General features: G+C 42.9%; 1 protein-coding gene across 7 annotated transcripts in view; it reads right to left on the bottom strand.

The window, feature by feature from the left end:
* Positions 1–237: 237 nt before the first annotated feature.
* The window catches only part of LOC142396856 (mitogen-activated protein kinase kinase kinase kinase 4-like), a 100,042-nt gene continuing 87,207 nt past the window's right edge, over positions 238–13,072 (bottom strand). For all 7 annotated transcript variants that reach the window (XM_075480020.1, XM_075480023.1, XM_075480024.1 and 4 more), the window contains 8 exons: positions 11,696–11,863; positions 10,212–10,355; positions 8,887–9,021; positions 6,120–6,220; positions 5,863–6,012; positions 4,909–5,068; positions 4,634–4,773; positions 238–2,951 (listed from right to left, as the gene is read on the bottom strand). In XM_075480020.1, the coding sequence (XP_075336135.1) occupies positions 2,868–2,951; positions 4,634–4,773; positions 4,909–5,068; positions 5,863–6,012; positions 6,120–6,220; positions 8,887–9,021; positions 10,212–10,355; positions 11,696–11,863 (1,082 nt within the window). In that variant the 3' untranslated portion in view covers positions 238–2,867. The remainder of the gene's footprint in view (positions 2,952–4,633; positions 4,774–4,908; positions 5,069–5,862; positions 6,013–6,119; positions 6,221–8,886; positions 9,022–10,211; positions 10,356–11,695; positions 11,864–13,072) is intronic.

The raw sequence follows: 13,072 nt of genomic DNA, 5'->3' as shown, positions 1-13,072 counted from the left end.
CTGAGTGAATGAAACAGTTCAGGTGTCATCGATCGCCTAAAAAAAAGTTAAAAGTTTCCATGAATGTCTGAATTAGCAATCGGTTAAAAAAAAAAAAAAGAAATCTGTTGAAACGGAACAAAATGTACGTTAAGTGTTTTGATTAGTCAACACGTTACAAAATAGGTCGTATTTTCAACATGCGTGTGTGTTTGGGGAACAAACGGCAGCAGAGGCAACAGACACGGAGGATAACTCTTCTTTTAAAATTACTTTTGAAGTTTATTCAAAGAAAACAAAAAAAATTTTTTAAGGAAAATACATGAATTCCTGTCATACACAGAGAAGGACATAAGTTAGAGAAGCATGGCAGAAACAGAGGAAACAACACGCCGCCTCACTTCCAAGCCTGCAGGGAACGTTACTGCAATATTTCCATGGTTGAAGCAGCTTTATGCGAATACCTGAAAACGAACAAGATGTATGTTCTTTGTTTTGTAAGTCAGTGGTCGAGTGGGGTGGAAAAAAAAAAATTAAATATCCAACAAATCAGGCTCAAAAAGCAGAAACAAAAGAATTAAGGAACCAAGATGCTTTTTCAACATAAATACTGTGATGCACAAAAGTGTAACAAAACATCGTCTCTGTAAACATTTTCTCCACCTAGGGTGAGCGTAATAATATTAAACCACCTCAGTCGCATATTTACGCGTACACAGACTTACAGAAACAACAAAAACTATCGTTAAGCTTCTCAAGTAGCTCTAAAACTTAATACACAACGCTTCAAGTGACTTTTTTTTTTTTGTTTTAAAAAAAAAACGATATCCAAGTAGTGGTTTTCATAACAATACACGTTTTTAAATGCGGCCCTCTTGGCACTTTTTTTCCTCCCCCCACCAAATATCACCTCTTGGCTCATCTTTTACTTTTTAGCCCATTGAAAATATATCGATAATAAGTCAGTACAGCCACTCATCAAGGCCTCAATGCAATAAGAGTTGCACAGCGGATTCTACTGCTCAGATGAGAGCGTCGGGGTCTAAGCCGCCACCCCCGGGGGGGGGGGGCTGCTCCTGGGTGTAGTTGTCAGGAGGAAAAACTTGTTTGTAGCCCGACGAAAACATGTTTGGACACGAAGTCAGAGCACAAATCAGATTCCCCTTTGCCCCCTTTAGTGAGTGTCTGTGGAAAGGGAGAAAAATCCGGTTTGGGCTGTAGATCAATGCTGCAGGCGGCGCTCAGTCTCTCACATCTACAGACGACTTAAATAACATTTAGAGCAAGACGTGAGGTGTCGGGGCGCAGAAAGCTATTTCGTCGTCTTCAGGAGGAGGAAAGTCTCTGCTCTGAGCCTGTTTGGAGCCACTTTTGTCACAGTAACACTGAAATCCAGAGTGTAAATGTTGAATTAACATAGATTTTAACGCCCCCAGCTGCATAAAAAGCCTGCAAAACGACAACAGAATAGAAAATATATCTACACCTGACGTAGACGCTCCGCCTCTGCAGCTTCAATCGAACATCTAGGATTTGATCACTTGTGACCAAAAAAGAAAACATCATCTCATGCCTTGGACCACCACACAGTAATAATTCTTTCTACATTCTTGACACGTAGTGCATTGAATACATACAAGTGATTGAAATGAAAGATGAAATGGAAGAAGTCCGCCTCCTGTCCTGAAACAGACCAGCTGACCGTGCGTTTACCTCTCTGCCATGTCCCACCGCGCACACATACCAAACTTTCTTCTACCTTTTCACCCCTTTATCCTCTCTTATTTTCTCCCCACCTACGTATTCTCTATTAACTATTCACACAGTTCAAGTTTTTTCAAATTGCGTCTCGGGGGGAAAGGGGGGGGATGACAAAAGCTTAAATGAACTGTCCTGTACAAAGACACCTTTTTGTTTAATTTTATCTTTAGGATCACACCCACAGCACTTTCTTCACACACACACACACACACACACACCTCACACTTTGGGTGGTTTCTGGGTAAAAAGCAAGCAGATTGTGGACTGTGGGAGGATGTGCATAAATGTTAAATTAAAAAAAAAAAAGACGTTTAGCTCCACAAAGTTACACTTATCTTCAAGGAATAATAATAATAATAATTAAAAAATACTATTCTGAAATCCACCACCTCTTTCATCACCCGTCCACAACATCTCCAGCCTTTAAACACCCCCCCCCTGCTTTGTCCTGTCAATCAGGCTGGTAATTAAACCTCAACATTGGGTCCCTTCCACCTGCTCGTCCCTCTGGTTCCTATCCAGCATAAATTCACCAAACAGAAGTACATTTATACACACTACTGTAGTATCGATACAGACTCTGACCACACCGGCCCCACGCTGGTAAGCGACAGCAGGGGCGGGGAAACGGGCACGGGGGGGGGGACTCCCTCACAAGAGGCAGACCTGCAGAAAGGTGTAGCAGTAGTAGTAATAACAGCATTAAGCAGTACAAGTAGTTAAAGACCTCAAGCTTACTGACCAGCCCAGGAGCACAGAAACTATGCAGAGGTACAAAATCTATCCCATCGTAATCCGATGAGCACCAAGAAATTAGGAGCAAAACAAACAGATGTTTGCCCCCTTTTTCTCGAATTCACATTTGATTTATTTCTACTTCCTTTAATATATTATAACCATTGATTTAATTCTGGATGCGAGTCGTTACTTCGGGTGTTTTCGGAGGTCGCTGTGTGGCGGCTCCAGAAGCTGAAGCTGCCGACCGCTCCGAAGGGCTGGTTGGATGGTTAGTTGTGTTTGTTCTCTCCTGGTTGACAAGACATCAATGGTGGGTTCTGAGATCCAGTGTTAGCAAGGTTGGAGGACAGTGAGGAGGATGAGGAGAAAGACGGCAGGGCGTTGGACATCTACCAGCTGAGCAGGTTGCTTCGGCCCAAAGTCATAAAGTAGACCTGGCTGGAGCCTCCGGACCGCACAGAGGCGAAAAACACCTGAGGGGAAGAAGCAGGCGAAAATGAAAATATAACAAAAACCCTGTTAAATTCCTGATGGAGGAGGGGAATCTTTTAAATGTTTCTTGAAGGAATAACTGTCATATGTACAGTGGGAAAGACCTTCTCCATCAGTTCCAGTACAGGTTGGCGTGGGAAAAATACTACGATCTACAAGTCTTTGTGGGCCTATTCAGACAAACGGGAAGTAAAGTTCAGAAAACAGAAGAGAAACTTGAGCAGTTAGAGGTTACTTCCACAGGCTGAGCAAATGTGAGCTTCTCTTATACCCAACTCAGCTGTGCAGCTCAGACTAACAAGGCATCTTTATTTACACAGCGCATTTCATACCACAGGCAACTCAATGTGCTTTACATAAAGGCAATTTAAAGAGAATAAAACAAATAGAATACAAATTAAAACAGTTAAAAGCAATCAAAGAAGAGAGGGGAAAAAGAAAGATATAAACTCAACCATAAGCACACGGAAAGAGAAATGTTTTTAACCTGGATTTAAAAGTGCTTACAGTTGGGGCTGATTTCAGTTCTGCTGGTAGTTTGTTCCAGCTGTGTGCAGCATAACAGCTAAAAGCTGCTTCACCGGGTCCAGTTTGAACTCTGGGCTCCACTATCTGACCTGAGTCAGCAGATCTCAGAGCTCTGCTGGGTTTATACTCTGCCAGCATGTCATTCATGTGTTCTGGACCTGAACCATAGCAGAACTTTAAAATCTATTCTGTATCTGACCGGGAGCCAAAGACTTGAGAACTGGGGTGATGTGATCTGATCTGTTTGTTCTGATTAAAACTCGGGCTGCAGCTGTTTGAGACTCTTTTGGGGGAGTCCAGTCAGAAGACCGTTACAGTAGTCAGGTCTGTTGGAGATGAAAGCATGAATCAGCTTCTCCTGATCTGTTTGGGACATGAAACCCTTCATTCTGGATATGTTCTTAAGTTGATAAAAGGCTGATTTGGTGACTGATTTGATATGATTGTTGAAGGTCTGAGTCTATCAGCACGCCGAAGTTACGGACTTGGTCTTTAGTTTCTACAGACTGAGGCTGTGTTCGAAACCGCATACTAACTTTTTGAGTTAGTATGCGAGTTTGAGTAAGCGAGAAGTTCCCGGATGCATACTAGAGTCTCCGAAATGTTGGGTATGCATCATGAGGTTACTACTCATCCTCAAACTACCCAAGATGCAACGTAACGTCGCCGATCGTTATTTCCTGTCAAAACGGCAGTTTTAAGCTAGCTACAACGAGGGTAGGTTCACTTCCTGTTTTCAAAACAAAAGCACCAATTGTATCGTAATGGCTTTCCCTATGATAAAAGGCAACGGGTATTTTATTTTGTGAAAATAACAGGAAGTGCGTTGCTCACTACGGCTAGCTTTAGTAGCGCCGAATTCTGTCAGGTTTTCAACACGTTGGGGATCTAAACGACTACTTTCTCGCCTGAAAATGTTTCAAATGTTGCTAAAGTTTACAGAGTTTAGAGCTTAAGTTAAATCAGCTTCAGGCCGGCTGACTTCGGCTCGGGTAGAAGCGAAATGCATTGTTGGTAAACGCTCTGCATACTGTCTGATCGATGAGTATGTAGTTTGCGGTTTCGAACACAGCCAGTGACTCAAGGTACTCGATCACTAAGTAACGCTGGTCCGAAGGGGACGAGGGGGTCTCACCTTGTCATTTCTTTCACAGAGGAACTTGAGTCTCTGGGCCCTCTTGTGCATGAAGACGCCGTCTAGATGGCCAGTCTCCACAGAGCGGATCTCTATGGCCTTCTCCCCCCACCCCATGATCTGGTTGGAGCGAATGTAGGCTGGAGAGAGGCGGACGGATCCACATGCAGATGTTTTAAAATATATCAAAATTCTGTGCATTACAAGAACACGGAAAGGTGCGATTTAAAGGGTGGATGCAGGTTATGGAGGCGTGTGTTGGTGGAGTCTCTCACCCACTGAGGTGGGCATCTCCCCCCACTGCAGCACCACGTCCTTGGTGATGCGTCCGTACGTGTTGACGTAAACGCCCTCGTCCTCGTAGCACACCAGGAGTTCGATGCCGTCAGTGTTGGGCAGGATGATGATTGCATGAGACTGGATACTGGTCTGGATCTGGGGACGCAGCACGCCGCGCCGGTTAGAAAACGAACCCGTTTGACCTTATTTATGCTCTGATGAATTATCCAAGGCCTTTGACACTGTTAATCATAACATTTTATTATCAAAATTGTTACACTAGGGCTTCACTGGAAGCACCTACAAATGGTTTTACAATTATATTCATAATCGACAACAATTTGTTAATATTAATGGATCGACATCTGACAGGGCGACTATAATATGTGGGGTCCCTCAGGGATCTATTTTGGGACCACTCTTATTCCTTATTTACATCAACGACCTGACCGCAGTGTTATCCTCCATATTCCCTATACTTTTTGCTGATGATACCAGTTTAGTTGTTTCACATTCTGATTTTTCGGTACCGATGGCCAAAGCAAAATCTTCAAATGGTTTAAATCAAACAAATTATCTTTAAACTTCAAAAAATATTGTAAATCCAACTCCTGTCTCTCCATTGGAAATAATCCCATCTCTCAGGTCTCATCTACACATTTCCTTGGAGTTCTAATCGATGAAACCTTAAGTTGGAAGACTCACATCCAGTCTGTCTGTAATAAAATATCCAGATCTATTGGTATCATTGGCAAAATTAAAAGTTTGGTTCATCAGAAGTGCCTACTAACCCTTTATTATAGCCTAATTTATCCTTACCTCATATATTGTAATGTCATCTGGTGAGATATACTTATAAACCTTATAAACTATACTATAAACCTCTCTGGGTTTTTTTTAATCTCACAGAGATTAAAAAAACGCAGGATGCAGAACGCTCGGACACTTACGTGCGTAGGCAGGTAGATGTCGTAGACCGCCCCGGAGTCGACATCCACGGCGTGAAAGCCTGAGTACGAGCCGTAGATGACCTTTAACCTTTGGCCCTCCTCCACAGTCAGGTCGACCAGCAGGGGTTTATGCACCAGGTCGCCGAAAGACTGAGGAGCACAGATCAGAAAATTGATCTTTGCGGTTCCTGCAGCTCTCCTCGGTCAACGACATGCTTCTAGTGACTGAAATAAAAGATCGACGGTGGTTAACTTACCTTGAAGGCCATGAACTTATGGTAGGGTTTGGGCGCCCAGGCGTAAACCTCCACCGAGTTCTTCAGAGCCAAAACCAAAAACTTGATCCTCTCATATTTCACTGGGGAAATCAAAAATAAATCCATCAGACGGTTTAAATTATGAGACTTTCAGATGAATCTTTGAGATTTCTTGGTCTGACGCAGCATCAATAATCCCATCTTCAGGGAGGGATTTTACTTTAGATTCTGCTCCACATTAAGGTGGAGAAGACGCTTTGCTAATCTACCGTCCTCTTTCTACATTGGTGCCTTTTTTAAGTTGGAACAACATGTTTTTATTGTGCCTTTTAAAGGGGAACTGCGGTATTTTCAACATTAAGCCTCTTTTCTGAGTCGTCTGCAATGTTTTAGAACCCCCCTCACCGCTTTTTTGATGTTTACTGCTGTCTCCGGTATTTGCCTAATTTTGATTCTTCTCAACCTGCTTCAGAATGGCAAGTCATGTGCATGTCCAGAAAGGTCCGTAAAAGCACCATAAACGTCCATTTTCAAAATAATCAACTCACCGGAGTGGTTACTGGTGTGCACTGGTAATCCATATCAAATTTCGTTGCGAAAAGTTGCTTCTGTCGTGTTTTATTTGACATTTTGTACTGGATGTTCGTTGATATTACTCCGCCACTGCTAAGAAAATAGTGCAGGCATGAACGAGCTGCCAAATAAAACACGACAGAAGCAACTTTTCGCAACGAAATTTGATATGGATTACCAGTGCACACCAGTAACCACTCCGGTGAGTTGATGATTTTGAAAACGGACGTTTATGGTGCTTTTACGGACCTTTTTGTACATGCACATGACTTGCTGTTCTGAAGCAGGTTGAGATGAATCAAAATTAGGCAAATACCGGAGACAGCAGTAAACATCAAAAAAGCGGTGAGGGGGGTTCTAAAACATTGTAGATGACTCAGAAAAGAGGCTTAATGTTGAAAATACCGCAGTTCCCCTTTAAGGCTCAACCCCTCCATCCTGCAGTTAAGTGGTAAAAGGAACATTGAACTGAAGTCCATCAGATGTTACAGCTTTAATCACCTCGATCGAGGCGGGATTATTTGAACTGCTTGTACCTGGAAATCTTTTAGCCTTTAGTTCTGTTCAGCTGTGGTTTCTAATTGTAATTTATGAATAAATTTTATGTGATTTAGGGCTCAGAGCCACTGTAACCTCTTCAAAAATTAAGTTCAAAAAGTCTACGGAAGCCTAAAGGAGTCAGAAGATCTGACTTCCTTCCTTCTCTTTGGTCCAAACCTCAGTAAAGTTAACAGTATAACAGTAAAGTTAAACGCTCATAGGTTAATAAATCCATTTCTTCTCGTAAGTTTCGGACGGCTCTGTACTTTCCACAAGCGCCGGCTCAGCAAATTAATGAACGTGCGTGAATTAAACTCCTGGACAGGAAATCGATTTCTTGACGGACCGTTTCAGTCAGAAGAGCGGGGTTTCCAACAGGAAGTGCCTGTCTTTGCAAAGTGGCACCAAAATCACCCAGGACATTCTGTATTTTAGACCGGATTGTGTAGTTACATGTTTCCTCGAATGTCTTTACTGGATTATTACTTAATCGAGGGCTTTCTGTCCATTATTTATCAACGGGTTGTCTTGTAAACATCATCTATCATAGACTGAGGTCTTAAACTTGGAGTCTCCCGTTTGAATCCTCACGATGGGTTTTACATCTGCTGGGAAACAAGGTTTCATAACAGATTAGGCATTAAATACTGATGTTTATAAACCTGTGGGTAGAAATACCACCTATTACATTACACCCTTTAGTCATCTCAACCTCAGTGTGTCTCTAAGCACTAATTTAGCTACAGCTGCTCATCTGTTTGACCGTCTTTGCACACAAACGTTCATTTAAACTAGGGCTGGGAAAGTTAACTCGTTAATTATTTAACGCCGATAAATATTTTATAGCGCATTTTTTTAAAATTTATTTATTTATTTTTTACAAAAATAATTAAAATTTTTTTTAGGGCTTTTGTGCCTTTAATGGAAAGTTCAGAGAGACAGAGAGCAGAGAGAGGGGGAACGACAGGACCATAGCCTCTTGTACATGGGGCGCCTGCTCAACCCACTACGCCACGGACCATCCCTGTTTTATTATTTATTTTATTTTGTAAAAGTCTGTTGCTCACAGGCTTTTATTTTGTAAAAGTCTGTTGCTGTCTGCTGTGGAACCAGAAAAGAAAGTAATCGGCGGATCCACCAAACATGGAGAAGGGTACGGAACTTTTACTCGGCCATTTTCATTTTAAAGTTCTTCCAGACGGCGGAGTCGACAGAACCAAAGTCATCTGTAAACACTGCCAAGTTGAATTGTCTTCTCAGCGTAGTAGTTCCAGTCTAAAATATCACTTAAAGGCAAAACACACAACTGATAGCAGCAAGTCATTCAAGGAAACAGACAGTGGAGCGAGGCTTCTACATAAAAACTACAGAAAGATGCTGATGTTAAAAGTGTGTTTGCACAACAAATGTTATGGTACTTTCATTCATATGGCAGCACATTTAAAATAAAGCTAAATGCTAAAAGCTATACACTACTTTTGAATTCATTTTTGGATTTTGGGAACTCATGTGATTAATTAGATTAAACATTTTAATCGTTGCCCAGCCCTAATTTAAACAGGTAAAAACCCAAAGTGTGAGGAGATTAAATGCAAGATATGTTCCTAGCTGGAACCGTTGCATCTTGAAGCGTAGTTCTTACAATATCACTCACCGACTTTGTAGTGGACGCAGCCCTCCAGGTCTCCCACTGTGGTCCAACCCTGTTTCTTCTCCACCTCGGGGTCATTGTGCAGGATCTTGTTCCTCAGCCAGGACAGGTAGTACACACGCAGCTTGTTCTTTTTACCTGTCATAGCATAACAGCATTTAGCATTTAGCTGTTATGCTGCAAACAAGTGGAACAAACTGCCAGTGGAGATTAAACTTTCACCAAATGGAGACATTTTTAAATCCAGGTTAAAAACATTTCTGTTCTCATGTGTCTTATGCATGAAATCTGCACGATATCTTTGAATTTATCTGGACTGTTGCTTGTTTTTAAATTAATTTAAATTATTTTATTTGTTTCTCTTTATATTTTATGTATTTTTAATGCTTTTATTTGATGTAAAGCACTTTGAATTGTTTTGTACATGAAATGTGCTACACAAATAAATTTGATTTGATATCGATGAAGAGGAGGAGATTTGTTTACTCTCATTCAGAGATCAAAATATTATCAATCGGTTACGAGCACAAAGAAATGTGCAGAAACATCCAACCCACTGCCGTCTGCATATTAGCATTAGCCACCTTTTAGCCCCTGATCAAGGCCACAAGCTGAAGTGTCTTAGTCCAAGTGCAACAAGCATGTATTCATGTACATTTAGCTCAAAACGATAAGAAAAGCTGATATTCAGAAGGCGTTTAGAGGATAAATAAAGCGCATTTCTTTGGCATTTTCCCATATGTCATCAGGTACGAGTCGACTTCAGTGTGTACGGTGTTTGTTTCAACCGTCTCCTGGCAATGTGATTACATAAGACGAGTCCGTCTGGATGTCGTCTTAGAAAATTATTTGTCACGGCACGTATGGTTTGACATGCTATCTATGACGCTTAGTTTTGCATGTCGCTCATGCAAATGAGTTTCATTCAAGGAAAAGGACGTGTGAGCAACTCTGCGGCATTTTCTTCCATCACGGAAAGCTCGAATGTGTCGGTGTTGCACACCGTCCACATAATGTGGCGTTTCCTAACATCCGTTTAGCTCAAAATATATGTTGTGACATTTATGACTGCACTGCATGTGTGTGCGACGTTGAGAAAGAGGAGAAGTGCGACTGTGGATGCAGTTTCAGTATGAGAAAATCTGATTTAAATGTGAACAAAATAGTGCAGAAATTAGCACGAAATTGGCACGTTTTGTTTCAACAAGTCAAGAACAAAACAAAACCTCATGACAGTAGCTCGATAAAAGGAGGGTGAATTGATTTTCAGTCTCACAATCGAGTCAAACATAAATATTCTGTGTATTTTGGCATCTGCAGGGATATACCTGATATAGTGACCAGGACATTGAGACCCTCCAGGACGTCCATCTGCTGGAAGCGCCGTCGGTTGATCAGAGGGTAAACCTTCCCCTGGCCGCTGCGATCCAACAGCATCAGGCCGCTCTCCGTTCCCACCAGCAGGTTAACTCCTACACACACAATCACACAAACGCAATGAGCGAATGTGGAAACGCTGCACGCACTCTGCGGCCAAAGCCCGGTCGGACTTTCTTGTGTTCTAGTGATGTACACAAACCATGACGTGCTTTTGCAGCTGTTATTTATGGGATGTTAGTTGTTTGTATTCTTAATCATACGAATTCCGGTTGTTTAAAAGGAATGTGTTCGGTATAAACGTCACAAACAAATGGTGACGCGTCGGGAACTGAGAGAAAGATGGGACAGGGAGTTCCCCCTCTGCTCCTCAGAGTTAAAACTCAAAATAAACCAATTCAGACGAGCTTAAAAGGTCATTTTCCTGCATTTCAGTTGCACCTTGTAGAAATTACAACACTTTTTGCCCCTCATTTCAGGGCTCCATAATGTTTGGGACACAGTGATGGTGGGTACATTAAAGCAGCCATGTTTAGTCCCTTTAAGTTTCTTCTTCTGCATATAGAAGGCATGCTAAGCTGGATTTAAATCAGCTCACCATGTTTCAGCTCTGAGAAACTCTCAGCAGGATGTTTGGGATCATCATCTTGTTGCAGGTTGAAGCTTTGGAGGCATTTACTGGACCTGAGCAGATCAGATGTTTATATCCAGCTGCCATCATCAGTGGAGCTGAGTGAACCGGTACCTGTGGCAGCCATACATGGCCACACCATAACACCCCCTCCACCGTGTTTAACAGCGGGGCTGCTGTGCTTTGGATCTTTGGCTCTTCCGGTTGGTCTCCACTTTCTTCCTGCCATCACTCTGATGCAGGTTTATCTGGGTCTCGTCTGTCCAGAACACCTTTTTCCAGAACTCTGCAGCTCCTTTAAGGACTTAGTGGCAAACTGTAATGTGTCCATCCTGTTTTTGTGGCTAACTAGCGGTTAGCATGTAGCAGTGTAGCCTCTGTGGATAATAGTCTCCTGAAGACTTGTTCTGATCTGTTGGACCTTTGAGGATTTTTATTTAGCCAGCGGTCCCAAACAATATGCTGCCCTGAAATGAGGGAGACTGTGTATTTAGATTGGAGCTTTATCGGGGCTTTGCTGCCACCCTGTGGTGAAACTTGGGCACGTTGCAGGGTTGGAGTTTACTAAACATCCAAAGAAGATCGAGTTGTTTACTGAGCTGCATGTTGAATATCTCCTAAAGCAGTAAATCTGCTGGCATGTGACCTGAATTTGGTTCCCATTGTCCCTCTAGTTTCCTGCCATCCCTGCTCTGTCCTCCACTCACATGCAGCACAAATACTGCCTGCAAGGTCAGCGCAGCGTTTCCTCTTTGCTCAGGACAAACAGATGACTCATTCATCAAAGTGAGCTTTAATGCTTACCCCACAGTGCAGCACACAGGATCTCAGAGTTGAACCTCTTCTTGTACTTGCGAATCTCCGGCGTGTCGCTCTGAGGGCGAGTGTTGACCGGGTTAACGTTGACCACGGAGCCCTTCCGGGACGGGTCTGCCCTCAGCGCCTCCGCCAGCCGAGCATCGTTCCCGTAGCCTAAAAGTTCAAAGGGAAGGGCTTAGGTGGGATGAAGAGTTTACCGGGCAGGGTGAGGATAGCGTTAGTCACTGGCTTTTGTTCAGCTCGTCTGAAACTCAAGGTTCTTTTCAAAGCTGAATCTGGAAAACAAGCGATTTAATCATTACAGAAGTTACTTTGGAGCGTTCCAAGGCACCTGTCCCCGTTTTTAAATCATTTGGCTGAGAGCTTTTTATATGTTACATAGAGCGAGCCGCTGTTTCTCTCTTAAATTGTGAAATCTGGACATCTGCAGGAAAACCAAATGTGTGATTAGATGCACAGCGAAGAATCTGGGGGGTCAACAGCTGGTCGGCAGCTGCATGAGGAGAGGTAATGGCTCAGCATGCCGGAGTCTTTAACTTTTGGCCTCGATTACGGAGGGATGATGGGAACAGGTGGACCATCGTGATAACAGTGCGTTTGGTACGAATGTGAACTTTTCCTGGAAAGTTTTCCCATGATCTTGGTTCAGATTTTTGGGCAGAGTTTGCAGCTGATGGATCAGACTTTACATTAAAGGAGAATTCCGGCTATTTTACAAACATATCCCATCTGTTGGAGACCCAGGAAAGTTGGCCAAAGGGAAAAACGCGAGAAATTTTCATGCCCGCTGCGCAAAGTTGTCCAATTGCGCTGATTTCCATCGGGCAAGCTTTTAACCTTTCCTGAGGCTCTTAACGTGTATCAAAATACTTCCGTGTTCCGCAGCTGAATAATGGGCGAAGGTGCGCTCCTTCCAGCAGTCATGTGACACGTCATGACATCACGGCGAAAATGGGTGTTGAAACGAGTCAGCTGTTCGATAGGAAACAATAACAAACATGGCAATGTGTAGTTCGGTTCCCGAGGGTCGTTTTTGGTGGACAAAAAGACAATTTTGGAATACTATAGTGTATGACTTCGGCGATCGATTAATTTGTGCGCACGCCTGTGGAACACGGAAGCTGAGAGAGGTAGGTGCGCTGTTTTTGAAATCTCCAAATGTATCATGTCTGTGCTAGCTAATGGTATGGTTAGCCCCTGGGTTGAATTGTATTGCTACTGACGCCACGGCCAATTGGGTCAAAAGTATTTTGATACACGCTAAGAGCTTCAGGAAAGGTTAAAAGCTTGCCCGATAGAGCCCGCTTTCATGGAAATCAGCGCAATTGGACAACTTTGCGCAGCGGGCATGAAAATTTCTCG

Source organism: Odontesthes bonariensis, chromosome 12 (genome assembly GCF_027942865.1).
Source record: "Odontesthes bonariensis isolate fOdoBon6 chromosome 12, fOdoBon6.hap1, whole genome shotgun sequence".
Taxonomy (NCBI): domain Eukaryota; kingdom Metazoa; phylum Chordata; class Actinopteri; order Atheriniformes; family Atherinopsidae; genus Odontesthes; species Odontesthes bonariensis.
This window is presented reverse-complemented; position numbering and strand designations above follow the sequence as displayed.